The sequence below is a fragment of the Eptesicus fuscus genome, chromosome 9 (genome assembly GCF_027574615.1).
Source record: "Eptesicus fuscus isolate TK198812 chromosome 9, DD_ASM_mEF_20220401, whole genome shotgun sequence".
NCBI classification, from domain to species: domain Eukaryota; kingdom Metazoa; phylum Chordata; class Mammalia; order Chiroptera; family Vespertilionidae; genus Eptesicus; species Eptesicus fuscus.
The window spans coordinates 31,787,827-31,807,818 of NC_072481.1; the positions used below are offsets into that span (position 1 = coordinate 31,787,827).

The 19,992-nt window shown below is 50.4% G+C and overlaps 1 protein-coding gene across 3 annotated transcripts; it reads left to right on the forward strand.

The window, feature by feature from the left end:
* Positions 1–2,638: 2,638 nt before the first annotated feature.
* LDLRAD1 (low density lipoprotein receptor class A domain containing 1) lies at positions 2,639–8,178 on the forward strand. Of its 3 annotated transcripts, XM_054720538.1 has the most exons (6): positions 2,639–2,659; positions 3,065–3,116; positions 5,097–5,225; positions 5,726–5,863; positions 7,647–7,775; positions 8,030–8,178. In XM_054720538.1, the coding sequence occupies exons 1-6, from the start codon at positions 2,639–2,641 to the stop codon at positions 8,176–8,178; spliced, it is 618 nt and encodes a 205-aa protein (XP_054576513.1). The 3 variants fall into 3 exon arrangements, with proteins under 3 accessions (XP_054576513.1, XP_008137501.2, XP_054576514.1); XM_008139279.3 differs by lacking the exon at positions 5,097–5,225; XM_054720539.1 differs by lacking the exons at positions 5,097–5,225; positions 5,726–5,863.
* Positions 8,179–19,992: the final 11,814 nt, after the last annotated feature.

Sequence of the window (19,992 nt, forward strand, 5' to 3'; positions counted from 1 at the left end):
TCCAGGTCCCTGGGTCAATCTAATTGTGGTGCCCACTTAGCATTCTCCAACTCAGAGTTGAGCCCTGGAGTTAGAGGCAGTCCCAGGCCTCAAGCAGATCTCTTTGTAGTTGTAGACAGACTAAGGTATCCAGAAATAATAAAAAAAAACGTTCACATATGTGCACTCACTTTATCCTCACAACTGTGAGGTAAGTATTCTTATCCCCATTCTTCAGATGAGGACACAGAGTTAGAGAGGCAGTGATTGGCCACCTTAAATTAGGTATTAATTTGGCAGCGTCTGGATGAAAACCCGGGCCTGTCTGACACAAGCTGGGGTTTGCTGATCTCATGTCCAGAGGGTCGCCTAGCCACAGCCAGACTAAGATGGAGTCCTGACCACAAGAAATACAGGGAAAGTAAACCCAGGGGAGCAGGGAGAGTGGGAGAACGCTTCATGAAGTGAGACCTTTACCTGGTTCTGGGCAAGAAAGAGGGAGCCAGCCGAAGTCACTCTAAGCAAGTGACAAGCTACAGACTGGGAGAGAGGTATAACCCAGGTAACAAATGATTCGAATTCAGCATCAAGAAATCAGTAAGAACAAGACAAACCACCCGTAAAAAAGTGGGAAAGATGTGAAAAAGCAATTCAGCAGGAAGGAAACCCACACGCAAAGGGCAGCATGGGGTAGGGACAGGGCTTTTGAAATTGGGCTTTCAAATCTCCTGGGGGTCTTGTTAAGATGCAGGTTCTGGTTTGATAGGTCTGGGGTGAGACCCACCTCTAACCAGCTCCCAGATGATGTGGACGCTACTGGTTCGAGGACACTTTTGAGTGATAAGGGTGTGTGGGTAGAGGTAAAGATGTGAACCTTTCAGCCAGGCCTGTCTCCTGGCTCTGCCATTTCCTTCCTTCCTTCCTTCCTTCCTTCCTTCCTTCCTTCCTTCCTTCCTTCCTTCCTTCCTTCCTTCCTTTATATTGTTGACAGTATTATAGATGTCCCCCATTTGCCACTTTTCAACTGTAAACCTTGGGCAAATAATTTAATGGCTCTGTGCCTCAGTTCCTCATCTGTAAAATGGGGACAATAATAGTCCCCATCTTCTGTGGCTGGGAGGACTAAATGACTTAATGTAAAGCATGCAGTACAGCATGCGGCAAAGTAAGTGCTCAATAAATGTTACGGATTGGTAGCAGCAGTAGGAATTACTAGAGAAAGGCAACCGAGCCACACTGAGATGCCACTTCACACCTCTTAGACTGGCAGGTGTCAGAAAGTCTGACAATTTCAAGGTTGGGGAGGTAGAAACACACACTGCTCGTGGGAGTGAAGCTGGTGCGGTCACCAGGAAGTGCTTGGGAAAGGGACTACATTTGGGGGAAGAAAAGAGTCCTTCAATTTTGCTATGCTTAATGGGGAAAAAAAGTCTGAAGTAAAAGTGACTAAATTTTAACATTTATTAACTCTGAATGGTGGATACATGATCATTTGTTACATAATTTTTTGTATTTTCTTGAGTTTTTGGAACTTCCTTTTTGCTCCCACTAGAGGTTTATCCGGACATGAGTCATACAGGGCCAGCCGAGGCCGGGAGCCCAGCAGGGTGGGGAGGAGGTTGTACAATGCAGCCCAAGTCCCTTCTTCTCCTCAGTAAAACCTGGCTGTCACTCCAGCAAGGCTTCTCCTCCATCTTGCCAGGACCCCCTGCTGCCCTTCACACAGGGGTTCTCATGACGGCCTGAGCCCAAGGGGCGATGCAGTGCTTCCCGCGCAGCCGGGTGTGGCTGCACCTGGCCTGGCCCAGGATTCCAGAGGAAGGGACGTTTTCACATTCCTAAAGGCTCTTCTCATCAAGAAACACAAGAATCTCAGAATCGGGAAGGCCAGAGATTGAAGGCCCAGAAACGGCAAATGGCCATCATGCCCGATACCATGTTCACTCTTACACCCGCGGCAAGACATCGCTAGTCAATCATAAGCCCTGAGTCCTGACCTCAGAATCCATCTGAACCCCAAGTTCCAGAGCCCTCTTCTACACTCAGCTGCCGTGGCATGCAAGATGAGATCTAGTTAACATCTTCAGCAGGTGCTCTGCCCTGTCCATCCCCAGCCCTTTTCATTTCAGACTAAACCCTGGCTCGCAACTGCCAACACTGGCATCCCTTTGCCTAAGCAGGCCAGGGGTGCCAGGAACTAACACTCCGGGCAGTTCTCAACCCATGACTGGCAAGAGCTGGCAAATAAATACCCTAGTTCCCTTACCCTTGGGAAGTGATTATGGGGATCCCCAAATGAAGACACCCCCTACATCTAGTCTAATTATTCTATTTTCTGGACAAGGGAACTGAGGCTCAGAGAAGGGGAGTGATTTGCCCAAGAGAGCCAGTGGCAGGGCCCTCAGAGGACCCGTTCTCCTGACCTTGCCGTCAGATGGAGGGTGGGGAAAGGCGGGGCAGAAGCAGGGCCCTCCGGCCCTTTCCTCGGCCTGGGAGGCAGCCTGGAAAGGGACTGCCCACAGAGAGGGTGCGGCCAGGTAGGGCCTTCTGTCCTCCCTCCTCCAGGCTGCCCCTGGTGACAAGGCAGGGAACCTGAGCTGAATTCTACACATCAACTCCAGAGCCCAGAGACTAGAGCTGGGAGCTAGGAGCTGGAGGCATGAACAAGATCGTCCCCCAGGTAAGATCGGCCCTGAGCTGGCTCCTGACCTGGGGAAGCCAGCCTAGGGAAGGACAGATGTTGAGTTAGCTCAGCTCCCCCCTGCTCTGGAGGGAGCGTGTCGGGGAGGGACCCATCCACATGATGGGAGGGGGTGTCAGGGAAAGCCTCTCCCGGAGGAGCCACCTGAGCTGGTTTGAGGGATGAGTGTTGACCAAGTGGGCAGTGGGGGCAAAGTCCTTCTAGGCAGAGGGCACGGTACAGGCCAAGGTGTGGGAATGGGAAGCAGGCATGAGGAGTTTCCTGTGAGGGGCCGTGGGTCCACCTCAGGCGCTCAGTGGCTTCTCTGAAAAACTCCTTGGTGTGGCTCCATGAGGCTGGACTTCACTCACCTACGCCCACTCCTCACTCTGTTCTCTCGAGCAGGGGGACATCAACGGCAATGCTGCTGCTGGGACCAAAGTCCTCCCGGGAGAAGGTAATGCATGGAGGGCCTGGGGTTCCCTGAGGTTGAGCCGTTGCTACGGAGGCACAAAGAGAGCACCCTAAGGCTCCCACTGTCCCTCAGACCTCTGCCCCCTGTGTCGATGTCCCTCCCTCCCAACTTCCTGGTCAGCCGTGCTGACAGCCACCTGCTTAATGTGTGTCTGTGTTCATTTCCGGTCCTGGCTCACGGTGGGCATGGCTGTGGAACAAATGGCTTCTTCTCCCCACCTGCCCCAAGGGGGGTTGGCCCTCAGGGCCTCCCAGCTTTGGAGTGCAGCATCTTCGTCTGGGCGTGGGCCTCAGTTCTGCCGGACTCTCCTGTGACCCCTCCTGCCCACGGCCTGTGCGGCACAAACATTTGGGGCGTGTCTGCTTGGCTGACCAGGACACTCCTCTTGCCCAGCCTCACACCGTCTTGTCTCCCTGGTTACCTGAGTTTACCCTGTGTTTGCTGACAACAAGGAAGCCACCGACGAGGGCTCATAAGGGTTATTGGTTTTAGATTTATGCTGTCGATCCTACTATTGTCTTCCTTCCCAATACACACCCATTCCAGGGTCCAGCCACACCAGGCCTCTCGCTGTCCCCCACACACCACATGCTCTCTACCTGGAATCTCCTCTCTTTGCACGCGCCCCTCACCTGCTCGTGGAAACCCCACCCTCCTTTGAGCACCGAGGCACCGTGCTCACACTTCCTTAACCACACTCATTACCTGCCTCTGTGAGCTGCACAGAGACAGATTTGACTAGTAGGTGAGCAGATTTGACTAGTAGGTGGGCATGGCTGCGGAACAAATGGCTCCACAAATATGAGTGGATTGAACGGAAATGCCCTGAACTGACGTCAAGTGGGGCCCTTTCCTTGTGTCAAAGTATTCACAAAGCACCTACTGTGTGCCTGCCTCTGGACTGGACCCTGGGGAGAAAGATGCATCAGACCTGTTCTGCTTCTTTCTCTGGAATAACTGGGGCCCAGCGGACAGCAGCTGTACCCACGCTCCTATTTTAACCTACATGCTTTGCCTTCTAAGTGCAACTACAAACTTTCAGAGGGCAACAACCTGAGCTATGACTGCTTCTGTGTCTCCTACAGAGCAGGACACCTAGTAGGTTCCCGGTAAAGCTTTCTTTCGTTATATCACAAGCAAGCAAAAATTAAAGGAGCCAAGTAAGTTAAAGGAGCAGGATGTCTCCTATTTCTGTTATTTCCATAGTGCTTAGGATACAGCTTGGCACATGATAGGTGCTTAATAAATACTAACAAAGCTAACTTTTATTGCACTTGCTAAGTGCCCAGCACTGTTTTAATATATTAACTAGCTAATCCTCTCAACAACCCTATGGAAGGTATTATGACCCCCATTTTCCACATGAAGGAACAGGCACAGAGAAGTGAAGTGGCGTGTCCGTGGGTCCCGGCTGGGAAGTGGGGGAGCCGGGATTCCCACCAGCATCTTGGCAGCTGCAGAAAGGACAATCACTGGCATCATGGAACGGGCTCTGGTTGTGATGGCTAATAAGTGTGAACTCACATCTCAGCTCCGCATAAGATGACCCGAACCCTGTCCTCTCTGAGCCTCGGTTTCCTCATCTATAAAATACTGTTTTGAAAAATAAAAATAACGGCTCTGAAGGGCCTGCTATAGTTTCTGCCCCGTGATAGGGGCTCAAAGAGCAGGTGTCCATCTTTCCCTGCCTCCCGAGGAGACATCCTTGTGGAAGGACAGGTGTGTGAGGGCAGCAGAGCAGAGACCTGGGACCCTCATCCCAGCCGCCACCCGCTAGCTACAGGACTGGGGCCAGGGACTGGCGCTCGGTGGGGGTGGGCCCACAGGCAGAAATGAGAGGCTTAGGAACCCCCTCCTCCAGGGAACTGAGGTGCAGACAGGCCAGTTACAGGAAGAGCCAGAGGAGGAGGGCCCCAGGCCCCAGCGCCGGCTGCTCCATCACTGGTTTCCTGCTCCACACAGCAGGCTGCGTCGCCCGCTGCTGCTCCCGCCGAGGGGCCTGCCTTTCAGCCTTCGTGCTGCTCCTGCTGGCAGCTGTTGCGGCCCTCATTGCCTTGGTCGTCATCCTTGGATCCCCACCACATACACCAGGTCAGGGTGGTCAGGAGTGGGTGGGTCAGACCTGCTGGGAGGGGGTGGGGGGCACAGAGAAATGGGGGCACCCTGACCCTGACTGGCCAGGCCCAATATATTGTTTCTGAGAACCGAGCCTGGTGCCAGGAGCTCCACCGTTAAAACCACCTCATCGACTGAGCCCGGGCCTCAGGAGCCGCCTGTGAGACTGTCGATAAGCTTCCAGTAGAGGAGGGAACCATGACTTACTCGGCACATTCTAAGTTCAGGGGTGTGTAAGTCTCCCCAACCGTCCTATGGGTGTGTACTATGATCCCCATTTTGCAGACAAGGAACAAGAGGCTCAGAGAGGTCGAGTCATTTGCCCAAGATCACTCAGCTGGCAAGTGGTAGAGCTGGGACTTTGGCCTCAGGCCCCAGCCCCTCAGTCCAGCTCCGGTGGGTCTCAGGTGCGGGAACCTGGTGATGCCCTTGTGAGTACACCCTTGACCCTCCGGGGCCTCCCCCTGCCCACTCAGGGGCCCAGGCCTGTGTGACGTTGACGAACAGGACCGGCTTCCTGTGCCATGACCGAAGGAGCTGCATCTCGGCCAGCGGGGTCTGTGATGGCGTCCGCACCTGTCCCCACGGCGAGGACGAGGATGAGGCCTTGTGCCGTGAGTACCTTCCCAGCCCTGCCCCTGCCCTGGATGGGCCTTCCAGGGCCCTTTGGGGGTTGCCCCCCAATTCCAACTATCCCTGCAGCCAAAACGAGGCTCAATTGTCCCTGAAATTACCAGGCACCTTTGTGTCCTCAGGCCTTCGCTTATATGGCCCTCAGCCAGGAACACCTGCCCCCACCCACACACATAGCACGTGCCCACCTGAGGGAATGCCTTCACTCTGTGCGTCTCCACGCCCAGAGAACCTGTATTCAAACTTCATGGCAGAGTTCAAGCGTTACCTCCACCAGGAAGCCTTCCCTGACTCTCAGACTAGGTTAGGGTCCCTGCTTTGGGCTCCCACAGCCCCTGTGCGTCCCTGGTCCCAGCCCTGGTCACCCATTGGCATTTTTCCCATGACCATCAGACTGTAAACTCCTCCAGGGCAGGCCTGGTCTGCTTGACTTTGGGGTCCCAGTGCCTGATGCAGGGCAGGACGCAGAGGGGTATTCGGAATGATTTGCTGAATGATTGATAGAATGAGAGAATGAATGAATGGGAAGATCTTGGCCCAGACCTTAAAGACCTGACAATGAATTCTCAGGAGAGAGGAGCCAGGGCACTTTCCATGGAGGAGGGAGAGAACTTGGTAAGTTGATGTGGGTGGAGTAGGGGCTCTAACGAGGGGAGGGTCATTACATCATCAACCTAGAAGAGATCTTAAAAGTCATCTAGTTATGTCCTAGCCCGTGCCCAAATCCCCTCTACAACAAACCCAACAGAGGCCCCCAGCCTCTGCTTGCCTACTCCTGGGATGGGGAGCTCCCTGCAACTTGAGGCAACTGCTCCCATCATTGCATGTGTCTTCATGGGAATGTCTCCTACCGGCATCCTTGATTGGTTCCAACTCTGACCTCTCATCAACCCCTGTCCCCCACGAACCACATCTTAATCTATATCCATGATGGTGGCACTGCATGAATTCGGCGCGTGCATTCCCCACCCCCAGATAAGTGTCCCCTTCCCTGGGCCACACTCTGAACTCCCAGTCACCCCCCCCTTGCAAGTGGTCTTCCCCACTCTACCAGCACTCAGAACACATACCAACTGCCCACCTCCCGCTCCTTGGACAGCTCCACAGTGCTCATGACACTCTGACTGGCTCTGGTGAGTCCAAGGAACAAAGGCTTTTCCCCTCCCAAGTCTGGGCTATACCTCTAGGGGTGTGGCCTGAGTTTGTGTTAATTTCTGGTAGCTGTGCCGCACTGCTGCCTAACACAGAATCCACTTTCAGGAAAGGCGCTCTGAGTCCCTCTCACAAGGTATGTGAACTCACATCCTCTGCGTTCTGGGACCCAAGTGCAAGACTTCACGTTGACTTTTGTTATGTTCTGGCTGGAGAAGGATTCCTGGGGGTAAAGGAAGTGGAATGGACTTGAAGGAGAATGGTTTTGGATGGGTGTGAAGGAGGACATTTCCAGAGGAAGGAAAGGGCGGGCGATGGTATAGGGTGGGGATATGCATATAAGCTGAGTAGGGAATGAGGAAGGGAGAGGCAACTCTCTGGCATCTTGTTGGATATACAGGGAACGAACATTTCTCTCCTTTTGACTCGACCTCCCTCCTCTCCAGGAAAACCTTTTCCTCATGCCTTTCCTGGGATAGATGCGTGGTAACCCTGAGTTTGGCCAAGGTGGCTTGGACAATCCACCTCCAGATAGCACCCCCGAACCACATCTTAATCTGAGACAGCTGTGGCCAGATGTGGACTTCCTCTTGCCTCATCTGTCTTCTGTAGGAGATGTGCCCCAGAGTCTCCCCGGCTTCCTTGTGGCCCACTGTGGAAACCCAGCTTCCTGGATCTACTCAGACCAAAAGTGTGACGGAACCAACAACTGTGGGGACTGCTCGGATGAACAGAGCCCAGGTGGGGGTCTGGGCACAGGCTGGGCTGGGGCAGGTGGCCAGGCAGTGACCGGAGAGCAGAGGTTGACCAGGGAATCTCTGAGGTTCCCCCTGCACCTCCTCCTTGCATTCTAGAAAGATGGGAAATAAGGCATACAGCCAACCCATGTCAGATGGGATGGGGCTCTGGGGAGCTATGGCAGGTGTCAGAGCTAGGGGTGCCCTAGGCATTCCAGGACACTACAGCTGCTCTTTTGTCGGCTCTTGTCCCTCCAGTGACTTCATGCCCGCCCTGCGGCCCTGGGTGGTGGCGCTGCCCCTCCACGGTCTTCAAGTACTGTGACTGTATCCCGAGGAGCCTCTGCCGGGACCGTGTGCAGCACTGCTCCGACTGGTCGGACGAGCACTCCTGTCCTGGACCCTGAGTGGCACCAGGCCAGAGCAGGACGCTGGTTGAATGGCACTGGTAATCCTTCCCACGAGCATCGCATCGAAGAACGTGAGGGCAGGAAGGAGCCATCAAGATCACCTAGTCACCTAGTCCTAGTGGGATGACATACCATTGTCTCTGAATAAGACTTGCCTGTCCTGCTTTCAAGATGTTCACCCTCTCCTTGAATGCCTCCAGGGACAGGGAGCTCACTATCATGTTAGGCAGTTCCTAACAAAAGCGAGGGGAATCTGCTTCCATGGCTTCAGGCTGCCTGTGGGGCCACACAGAGGACATCTGCTCTGTTCCAAGACAGACTGGCAGAGCCTGACCTTACCGCCCCTTAGAGAAAAGACAGCTCTGGGGCTCGAACACCACGCTGAGGAATTTGGCCCTTATGTGGGGTGTATGCCATTTCCTGTCTCTGTGGTACCCGAGGCAGGTATTGCTGGGCTTGGCTATAGACTTAGCATCTTCCCCATTGCAGTAATCCTCGCAGGCCTGCTGGCTGAGCACATGAAATTGCACCTGAGATGGGGCTTTGTCATCCTGACAGTGGGAAGCCATCCAGGAGGCTCTGAGCTGTAGAGTAGAAGGAACGGAGAAAGAGAAGCCCTTCTGTCCATTCCATTCCTCACCCTACCACTCCCCTCCCTCCACCCCGTGCCCAGTGCCCAGACAAACAGCCCAGCGTTCTTGTAGTAAGGATTGTATTTTGATCCCAGAGCCTGAGTGAAGGAGCTCTTTCTCTGCAGAGCTTTTCAGCTTCACCACACCCAGACAGGTAAGGATGGATGCTCCCATTAAACAGATGAGGAAACTGAGGCCCAGTGGGAGAAATTACTTGCCTAGGATCATACAGTAAAGTCAGTGGGACTCTAACATAGTCTATGGCAGTGGTTCTCAACCTTCCTAATGCCGCGACCCTTTAATATAGTTCCTCATGTTGTGGTAACCCCCCAACCATAAAATTATTTTCGTTGCTACTTCATAACTGTAATTTTGCTACTGTTAATGAATCGTAATGTAAATATCTGTGTTTTCCGATGGTCCCACTGACCAGCTAAGAGTCAGTGGGACCAGTGACCCACAGGTTGAGAACCGCTAGCAGGGTCGCCTAAGACCATCGGAAAACACAGATATTTACATTATGATTCATAACAGTAGCAAAATTACAGTTATGAAGTAGCAACGAAAATAATTTCATGGTTGGGGGTCACCACAACATGAGGAACTGTATTAAAGGGTCGCGGGATTAGGAAGGTTGAGAACCACTGGTCTATGGTGTCCCAACCCTGAAGCTTTTCCTGCTATCAATATACCGTAATTATCTCTTGGCTTGTGGGCCAAGGGGATGGGGATGTGCAGAGTCCCTGTGGGGTATTTTTAAAAGTAGCTTGAGGGTCAGAAAGTGTCCCACCCTTATTCTGAAAGAGAGACTTGAAATCTGGTCAACAAGAGGGTTCCTGTTGAGGGAGACAGACATATCCCCACGGAGATTAATAAAATCAGTTTTATGTATCAGTCTCATGTGAGTTTTGAACTGAAAATGGGCATCTGAGAGACAGGTGAGCTCTGCTCCATCCATCACTCACCGAAGAGTCCCCATGCACCTGCTCTGGGCCCAGCGGAGTGCCAGGCACCCAGAAGTGAGGACACCTGGATCCCAGCACATGAGGAGCACAGGGTCTCATGGAGGAGGCACCTCACACCATGGGAGGATGGGGGTGCAGGAAATGCTGGGCAGCCTCGGGGGGCAGGACACCGTCATGTTCCTGACCCTGATGCACGGAGGACCGGCTCCTAGAGCAGGGCACCTCAGGGGTCCCACCTGAGGGATGCTCAGCCCTGGGCCCTGGCACCTTTGGCTGAGTTTCTCTCCAACTGCAGCACAAGTGAGGCGCTGTGGGTACACTCGGGGCATCCTGGGTTCTGACCACCGATCCAGAGGTGCTTCTTTCCCAGAGGAGGGCCATTTGGGCCGGTTCTGGAGGGAAGGAGAACTTCCAGTGGTACAGGTGCACAGGAAGGGCATTCCCAGCTGTCGGGCCGTGTGAATGAAGGCGAGGGTGTGCGCCAGGCCGTGGCTCAGCCCCGGAATGCCAGCAGGTCAGGGCGGCCAAAACATCAGTGGGTTTGGTGGGGCCGTAGGAGATGAGGAGGTGAGCAGGGACATGATTCTGGAGGGCACCGCAGGTCACACTTCCTCCTAAGGACAATGGCGAAAAGGCATGATAAGCAGCGGCAGCTACAGCTACCGGCGTTACAATGACCTTTAATTACAACAGTTCAAGAAAGAGACGCCAGGACTGGGACTGCGGAGGCAGAGAAGAGGGGATGTCGGGGGCTACTTACTGGTGGAGCATGGAGCACATGGCCCTTAGGGACCTAGGGAGTCAGGGGGTGAAGAGAAGAGGGGGAGTCCAGAGGCCTGAGAAGGAGCACCTGGCCTCCCTCCCTGGGCCGTGACTTCTCCAACAGGGCGCCAGTCTCCAGGGGAAGAGAGGGCTGAGCTGGTCCCTGAGGAACAAGAAGCTTGTTCGGCATTCAAATGCCAACACGTCGCTGACACCCTGAGCATCGGTTGTTGAAAACAAGGTCGCTGGGGACAGACCACGGGACCACGGGCCTGTGTTGCTCATACGAGTCAGCCTTGGTGGTTCACGCAGCAGGAGAGCATCCAGGTCCTGGCAGGGGCTGGTGGTGCATCAGCTGGGCCCCATGGGAAGAGATAGGTGGACCTTGGTGGTCATCTAGTCCTAGGCCTCTTCAGTGGCCGTGGCTCTTCCCAGAGGCATCAGCACCACGGTTGCACAGCATTGTACCCACCCCTCCCCACCAAGCCCCTGCACCGTCCCTGGGGTGTGGGGAGCGGCTACAGTGTTTGGACAGGTTCAAGCCTCGGACTAATGAGAGGGCACAGTCCTCTCATTGCCACGTGCAAGTCCCAGCTTGGAGGGCAGAGCCCTCCCAGCACAATTATAGCCAGAGGCTATAGTTGTAAGCTTGAACCTATGGTCCGAACACGTGGCCCCACGTGTCTGAGTGATGTGGGCTTGATAGAGTTCAGGTGCATGTAACTGAGTAGATTCGAAACCCACGAGAATTGTAAACATCTTGACCACGCCCTTACTTTGCCACGTGGAATCTGGCTATAAAATAAAGACACGGCTTGTAGTTTGTGGCGCTGTCTCTCCATCAAAGAAGCAGCGTCCCACCGAGACCCAGCTTTCTTCTCTTGTCTGTCTTTTCTCAATCCTTCACCGCCCCCTCTCAGGTTCACCCTTGGCCGTGCTGGTGCGGCACACCGGGGGAGTTTCATTTCACAGGACAGAGAAACCAAGGCCGAAACCAACTTGTCCAAGTCCGCTCAGCCTGTCAGTAGCAGGGTGAGGACTAAAAGCCAGGTTTCTTTTCTTTTTTAAAATTTAATTAAACCTATCGGGTGACATTGGTTAATAACATTATGTAAGTTTCAGGTGTACAATGTTATCACACAACATCTAAATATTGCATTGTGTGCTTAGCACCCACAGTCTAGTTTATTTCATCACCATCGATTTGACCCCCTTTCCCTTCTCCTCCTCCCCCCACCTCCTTCCCCTCTGGTAACCAGCACACTGTATCTGTGTCTACAAGTGTGTGTGTTTACCGGGTTTGTTTATTGCTTTCTGTTTTATATCCCACAAGTGAAATCATATGGTTCTTGTCCTTTTCTGTCTCATTTATTTTGCTTAGCATGATACTCTCAAGATCCAAGCTGTCACAAACCCAAAAGCCAGGTTCCTAGGGGTGCACATTAGCACTTGCCGAGCGCTTACTGCGAACCAGGCACTGTGCTAAGAGCTGTACCTCTCATCCTCCCTACAGCACTCTGAGGGAGGTACTGGGTTTTTTAAAATATACATTTTTATTTATTTCAGAGAGCAAAGGAGAGGTAGAGAGCGATAGAAACATCAATGATGAGAGAGAATAATCAACGGGCTGCCTCCTGCATTCCCCCTAATGGGGATTGAACCCGAAACCCAGAATTGTGTCCTGACCAGGAATGGAACCATGACCTCCTGGTTCACAGGTTGACGCTCACCGGCCTGGCAGGAGCTATTGTTTTAATGCAAAGCTTAGACAGGCCAGGCAGCTGGTTGCAGGGCCTATGACCTGTGGGGCTCAGAGCCAGGTGTTTGGGCACTTAGCTGTGGTGGTTCACTGTTTTATGTTATGTCTCGAGGTCTGGCAGCTTCCAGTGGGGCGATGCCTGAGCAGGGCCGTGATGGAGCCAGGTGGGAAGCGGGGACAGGGCTGTCCCGGCTGAGGTGTGAAGCAGTGCCCCGAGGCTGGAGCTTGAGGAAGAGCCTCTGATTCTGGGCTGCAGGGAGTGAACTTGGCTCAAGGCTGCAGGGAGCTGGCAGAGGAGTTCAGCAGGAAGAACACACTGGATTCCTCCTTCTGAGGAGGGGCTGCAAAGAAGGCTCCCTCCTCTGTACATTAGGAATAAGGACATCAGGCCAGACTATCTGCAGGCTCCTGGAGAGGAAAAGGGGAGAGCTGGCCTGTGAACGCCACTTGGAAACAGTAGAGCTTCAGGCAAAAGAAAGGACCGTGTCGAGTGCTGTGTTAGGGGATTAATGAATATTCACAGCCGATGTTTAGCGAGCCGAGCACATGCCAAGCACCACGGCAAACTTTCGGTTGTCTTGTCTCTTGTATGTCATTTCCAGGAACCTGGTTTGGTCATGAGCACTTCACAGAGGCATGGAGTGGCTTGCTTAAGATCACACAGCTTTTATTTATTTGTTCTTCGTTAATCCTCACCCGAGGATATAGAGACACATCCATTAGTTGCCTCCTGCATGCGCAGGTCGAACCTGCAACCCAGGTAGGTGCCCCCGAATGGGAATCGAAACCACGACCCTCTGGCGCCTGGGCCAGTGCTCTAACCACTTAGCAACAACAGCCAGGGCAAAATCACACAGCTTTGAAAGGACTTAACCAGGGTCAGACCTTGATAGACCCAAATCCAGAGCCCACCACATCCTTCCTTAATGTCTCACCCTTTCTAGGCCAGGATTCCCTAGAAGAGAAAGCTGAAGCCCAGGCCAGGGGGTGGCAGCCTGGAGACCGGAGGCGGCTGGCACTAGCAGGACAGCATTTGTTCTTTTCTTATTTATTGGTTCTTCCTTTCGGAAAGAAGCAGATGCCCCAGCAACCTTGCGAACAACCCTCCGTAAGCCAGGTCCAGAAAGACACAGCGCCCAGCGCAGCCAGCCAGAGCCCTCCCCTGGTTCTCATCAGCAGAGCAGGGGATTTAATACCACAGCCTGCAGGGAGAACCCAGCCAGCCAGCATCAATATTTGCCATCTCCCAGCATCCCCGGCCCCGACTCCAAGATCAGTACTTTAAGTACAACAGGCTCTTCGCTGTGCAAACACGCTGGGATAGATGGATGGGATTTAAAGTGGCTCAGCCTTCACCCCAGGGTTTGAATTGGAAATCTGGTCTGACTTAACCCTCTGCCATCGCTGTTTGCCTGGGACTTTCCGTTCATCCTTAGATTCATTGAACTACAGACATCAAAGCTGGAGAGGCACTGAGAGCTTCCCAGAGAGGGAAGGGGCCAACCCAAAGTAACGCTGCCTGGTGGCTGCTGCTGGGGTTCTGAGGGCCACCTGAGTCAAGGAGAAATGACTTCTCTGAGTCCTTTAAAAAATGGTCTAATCGAGATATAATTTACACGCAATGAAATGCACAGGTCTTAAATACACAGTTCAATGAGTTTTTAAATCAGCTTCACTGAAGTATAATTGATGTACAGTAAGCTACCTGTATTGAAAATGTACATTTTCCTAGGTTTTAACACATGTATATACCCATGAACCTATTACAATTAAGATAATGAATATATCCATCATTCTCAAATGTCCTTAAACTCTTCGTAATCCTTTGTCTCACCCCTCCTCATCCCCACTACCATACACAGGCAACCACCAACTTATTTTCTGTCGGTATAGATTAGCGTGCACTTTTTTTTTTTTTTTTTTAAGGGCTCAGCCAGCCCCTCCCCTGCCCCAGGGGCCCGGCCTCTCTCCTCTGGGAACGTGAGCTTCAGCCCAGGCTTGGGTGGGGGAGTCCCAGCCTCCCCAGGGCTGGTGCAGGTGCAGGTGTGGGCAGGGGTCCCTGGGGGGTCCCCACACCAGCTTCGCCCTCCAGAGAACCTGCTGGCTCCAGGTGCAGAGTGGGGGGGTCTGCTCCTGGTGGAGGGGGTGGGAGAGGGGACAAGAGCATCCAAGGACCTGAGCCCAAGTGCCTGTGAGGGGCCCAGGGGATAGGGTGGGGTAGCTTGCACTTTTATAGTATGTATGTAAATGGAATTATGCAGTATATACTCTTTTTGTCTGTCTGGCTTCTTGCACTCAGGATAACTATTAAGAGATTTATCATGTTGTTGCATGCCCAGTAGTCATTCTTTTTATTTTTGAGTAGCATTTTGTTATGTGGATAGTATTTGTGTATTCCAGGCTGAAGAAATGTATTCTTCACTTGCCCATCTATTAATGGATTTGGGGTTATTCCCAGTTTTGGCCATTATAAATAAAGCTGCTCTAAACATTTATATACAAGTCTCTCTCTATATATATGGATGTATGCTTTTATTTATCTTGGGGGCGTGGAATGGCTGGATGTGGTTTAACTTTTCATGAAACCGCCTATTTTCCAAAGTGATTGCATCATTTTACATTCCTGTCATTAAACATGCACACATGTTTAGGATTGTTACATCTTCTTGATGAACTGACCCACTTACCATTAGTAATTAATGTTCTTTATCTCGTAATAGTCTTTGCTCTGAAATCTACTTGTCTGATATTAATTTAGCCACGCCAGTTTTCCCAGTCTTTTGTGGCCATCAGGTACTGCTTCCTGTAATCCTGGTGGGTGGTTTTTCCCTGGACTCGGGCAGTTTCCTCACATGCACGTGTTGAATCCTCAAGGGGCATTCTCTACATATCTCGGGAGCTCTCTGTGTCTGCAGCTTTCTCCTCTCCACCACTCTTTCCTATGACCACTAGCTGCCTTGCTTTTCCTGAACTCTTCACTCCATCTTGTTAGTTCATGGATTCTGTTGGGCTTTATCTGCCTGGATTCCCTTCTCTGTGCTGCAGCCTGGAAACTCTCTCCAGGCAGTAAGCTGGAGCAATTGTGGGGCTCACCTTGTTTCCTGTCTCTCAGGGTTCACTGTCCTTCATTGCCTGGTGTCCAGTATTTTAAAACTGTTGCTTCCAATAGTCTTTGTATACTTTTTGGTTGTTTCAGGCAGGAGGGTAAAGCTGATCCCATTACTCCTTCTTGTCTGCTTGCTGGATCTTTGAGCAAGGCAGAGGGAGATGCTTTCCCAGAAGTCTTCCAAGCCCAGTCAGGCCTGGGGCAGGGGGGTGTCTATATTTGGAGATTTGTTCTACATCATTCATTGAGAAGGCAGGGCCGAGCCATCATCATTTCATTTTATAGGCTGGGAGTCTGAAGCAGTGACTTGAGTCTCCTATTTTCCCCAGATGGGAGTGGCAGAAGTAAATGAGGCTAAGGCCTGCAAAATTCTCCATTTAGCCTGCTCAATGCCACAGGGAAATATTGGACCTGAGAGTGAATCTGAAATTTATACCCTGACTTTCCCAGCAAGTCCCCCACACAGCCATGCATGGTTTCTCCTCTGCAAAACACAGATTTACAGAGTACTTTCCTTGGAAAATCCTTCTCATCCTCACTCCATCATCTTCATCCAGTTTCCCAAAGAGGAGTCCTGGGATCTGCCACATCAGACTCTTGTGGGTAGGGGTGGGATGTCATGCAGGGGTGCTGCTTGATGAAAATGCAGGTTCCTGGGGCCAACCAACTCTCCAGAATCAGAATGGAGGGATGAAGGTTATCTGCACTTTTATTACAGGCTCCCCAAGCGACCCTTGGGAACATTTGGGAATCATTGACCCAAATCCTAAGCCAGTGATTTCCTCCCAAGAGCTACAACACTTGCTAGATGTGCTATCTTGTCAAGCTATACTGTCACTTTCTATTCCAAGCCTCATGACTATTATGTGGCATAATTATTATTTTTTAATATTTTTATTGATTTCAGAGAAGGGAAAGGGAGAGATAGAAACATTAATAATGAGAGAGCATCATGGATCGCTGCCTCCTGCACACCTCACACTGGGGATCGAGCCCCAGGCAACCCAGGCATGTGCCCTGACCGGGAATCCAACCGTGACCTCTCAGTTCATAGGTCGACACTCAACCACTGAGCCACCGTGGCTGGGCTGGTATAATTATTTTTAATAAAATGCATCAAAATAGTCTTTTTGACCATTTCACGAAACACTTTGAGATTACCAGGGAAGCCTGATACGTTAGAGATTCCCAAGCCTGGACGGATTTATAAAGGGCATCTAATCCCCGACCTGAAGTTTGGATTGTCTATATAGCAACCTCATCAGTCACCCAGCGTCTGTGTGCACACTTCTGAAGGCGAGGAACTTACTACCTCTCCCAGCAGCTGTGAGTTTAGAAATTTCCTTCTGCTACTGAACCAAAACTGTCTTTAACTAGTTCTGAATCCAGAAAACACATCTGTTCCCTCTGCCCCAGGAAAGCCGTTCCTCTGAAAACAGTTAACTGTCTCCCCCTGAGGCCTCTCAAGCTGCACATACCCCAGGTCACTGACTGTTCCTCCTGGGATCAAGTTGTTCAGTCTCCTGAACCAGCCTACCTGCAGAGAGCTCCCAGGGCTTCCTTCACTCCCCTGTACCTAGGCTTCCTCTTGCTCCTTGTGAGCCAGTTGCCTGGCACGGCCACTACTTTCCTGAAGGGAAGGACTGATGCAGCCTGGAGACCTGGTGGCCAGGCTACTCCCTTCTCTACAAGTTTGTTCCTTGCAGCATATAAACGTGTCGTGTCACCAACTTTCTGATGTTGAAACAGACTTCTTCTTTTTTTAATATATTTTTATTAATTTCAGAGAGGAATGAAGAGGGAGAGAGAGATAGAAACATCAATGATGAGAGAGAATCATTGATTGGCTGCCTCCTGCACGCTCCCCACTGGGGATCGAGCCTGCAGCCTGGGCATGTGCCTTTGACCGGAATCCAACCTGGGACCCTTCACTGAGCCAAACCAGCTAAGGCAAAACAGATTTCTTCTATATCAGGTTCTCCTCTGGCTACCTTCTCAACTCAAAATTTTTTTAACTCACTCAGTCTTTTCTCTTACGCCTTTGTCCAACTGATTGGATGAGGCTCACCCACATAATGGAGAGCAACCTGTTTTACGCAAAACCTACTGGTTTAAATGTAAATCACATCTATAAAATACTTTCACAGCAACACCCAGACTGGTGTTTGACCAAATAAATGGGCACCATGACCTAGCCAACTGGACACATAAAATTAACCATCACAATGAGTCAACTTCCTCCCTCTGGGCCTCAGCTTCCCCATCTGTAAAACGAAGAGCTATGATGATGTCCTAGGATTCTGTAGAGAACTTGGACCTCACAGAAACATTAACACTGCTCCCTTCTTGTCAAAACATTTTCACTTCTGGGTTATATTATACACTCTCTTGGTTTTGTCTTCGACTTCAACATCTACTCCCCTTTTGCTTTATCCTAAGTGTGGGAAGGCTCCAAGCCCAGTCTCAGGCCTTCTTCTCTTTTCTATCTACACTCTCCCTAGGTGATTTCACACAGTCATGGGCACGAAATATCAGCTCTATACTACTGAACCCCAACCTCATTTATATTTTCAGTCCTGACCACTCCCCTGAGCTCCAGACTCAGATACCAATGGCCTATCAGCATCTCAAACTTGTCTAAAACAGAAACTTTGATTTCCCCACACATCCCCATTCTTTACCTGTATTTTCCCATCTTAGTAAATGACACCATTATCCACTCAGTTGCTCAGGCAAAACCCTAGGAAGCAATTGTCTTTGATTTGACTCCTTTTATTCCTTAACACCCTGACACCAAATGTATCAACATGACCTTTCAGTTCAACCTCTAAAATAGTCCCTAATCCAACCTCTTCTCATCATCACTACTATCACCCCAGTCCTACTGCCATCATCTCTCACCTGCACTTTAATGGTCCTGATGGGGCTCCCTGCTCCCCTCTTGCCCCCACTATGATCCATGTTCCATACATTGGGCCCAGCAAGCAGCAAGGGTTCGCTCTTCAATGTATAAATCAGATCGCATGTGATTTATGCATAATCAGTGGCCTTCTATTCCATCAAAGTAAAATGCAAATTCCATGACTCACAAGGCCTGGATCTGCCACTTGTCTCCTAAACACATCTTTTGCCCCTTATTCACTATGTACCAGACACCTGACCATAAGTCTTTGTTTTTCTGTCCCTAGAATGTGTCCATGGTTCCCCACCTCAGGTTGTTTTCCTTCCCTGAGACTCTCTTCACCCAGATGTTTGTATGATTCGCTCCTTATTACCCTACCTCTCAACTCAAACATCACTTCCTCTGAGATGCCTTCTGTGACCCTCTAATTTAAAAATCTAAATTAATTATCCCATCTGCCAATATCCCATTATCCCATTCTACTTTTTTTAAAGTACTTCTCACTATGTGAACTTTGCTTGTTGATTTACTGCCCTATTCTTGTCTAACTCATCCCCCACCTCCCAATATAAGCTTTTTGAAGGCAAAGACTATCTTTTCACTGCGAAACATTGATTTATTCATTCTTGCAAGTATTATGCAGGTAGGTGGCAAAGTTTCAAAGAATTAACAGAATTGAGTCACTTGCCCAAAGTCCCTAAGTCAGCAAGTGAATTCTAATAAGAAATTATAATTTAGAAATAGCTTAATCCTCACAGGTAAGTTAAACACACACACACACACACACACACACACACACACACACACACACACACACACACTTTCCCATCTATTTTATGCCAGTCATAAATTCTTGACCTTCATCTCATTCATTAAAAAAAAGCCTAGACTTTCATAACTCCATCTGAATGACTACAATAAATTGTTCAGATCAAATAAGAAATATTTAAGGGAATCACCAGCAGAGAAAATGAGATCCTTTAAAGAAAAGGAGGATTAAAGAAAATGAAACCTTAGCTCTAAAAGTAAACTGTGTTTATAAAAGAAGTAATCAGAAACTGCTTTGAAGGAAGATTTGCCTTCCAAAATGATCTGAACAGGTGGAATGTTTGAGAAGTAATTCCAGATGCCACTTGCTGGTATAGCACTGCAACACCAGTGGGGGGAGTGGGAGTAGGGGGTAATCAAATTAGACTCGAGTTTGCGTAACAACATATGCTAAGTTTGGCAAGGCTGTTTATTTGCACTAGGAATTAGGCAAGGTGTGCTGCTGTCTGCCCAAATGACACTTTAAAACCCAACTTCACTTCTACAAAGAAAACAATCTACACTGCTTTTCATTTTATAACTTTCACAAATCAGAGCTTTTGATATGATCCTGGGCAACAGGCTAGCACCTCGCCTAACTCTGAATAGCAAATACATACCAGATCCAAGACCTACCTTTATTAAAATCCCTGTTAAACTCTAGAGCATTTCCAAATGTCAAACCTGTCACAAAATTGGCTGGGCCAATTTCCTTAATTCCTTAAGGTATTCTCTTTCCCTTCCTTTCACTTGCCAGGCCTTACTTTAAGCTAGCTTTTAGAATGGACTATGATCTGGAACAGCACTGTCCAGTGGAAATATAATGCAAATCACAAATGCAAGCCATGTTATGTTTGTAGTGGCCACATTAGAAAAAT

What these genes read in the sequence shown, in the direction of transcription:
- LDLRAD1 (XM_054720538.1), top strand. Translation starts at nt 2,639, where the DNA reads ATGAACAAGATCGTCCCCCAG. An exon ending in TGAACAAGATCGTCCCCCAG is followed by an intron (nt 2,660 to 3,064) that starts GTAAGATCGGCC and finishes TCTCTCGAGCAG; the next exon opens with GGGGACATCAACGGCAATGC. An exon ending in ATCCCCACCACATACACCAG is followed by an intron (nt 5,226 to 5,725) that starts GTCAGGGTGGTC and finishes CTGCCCACTCAG; the next exon opens with GGGCCCAGGCCTGTGTGACG.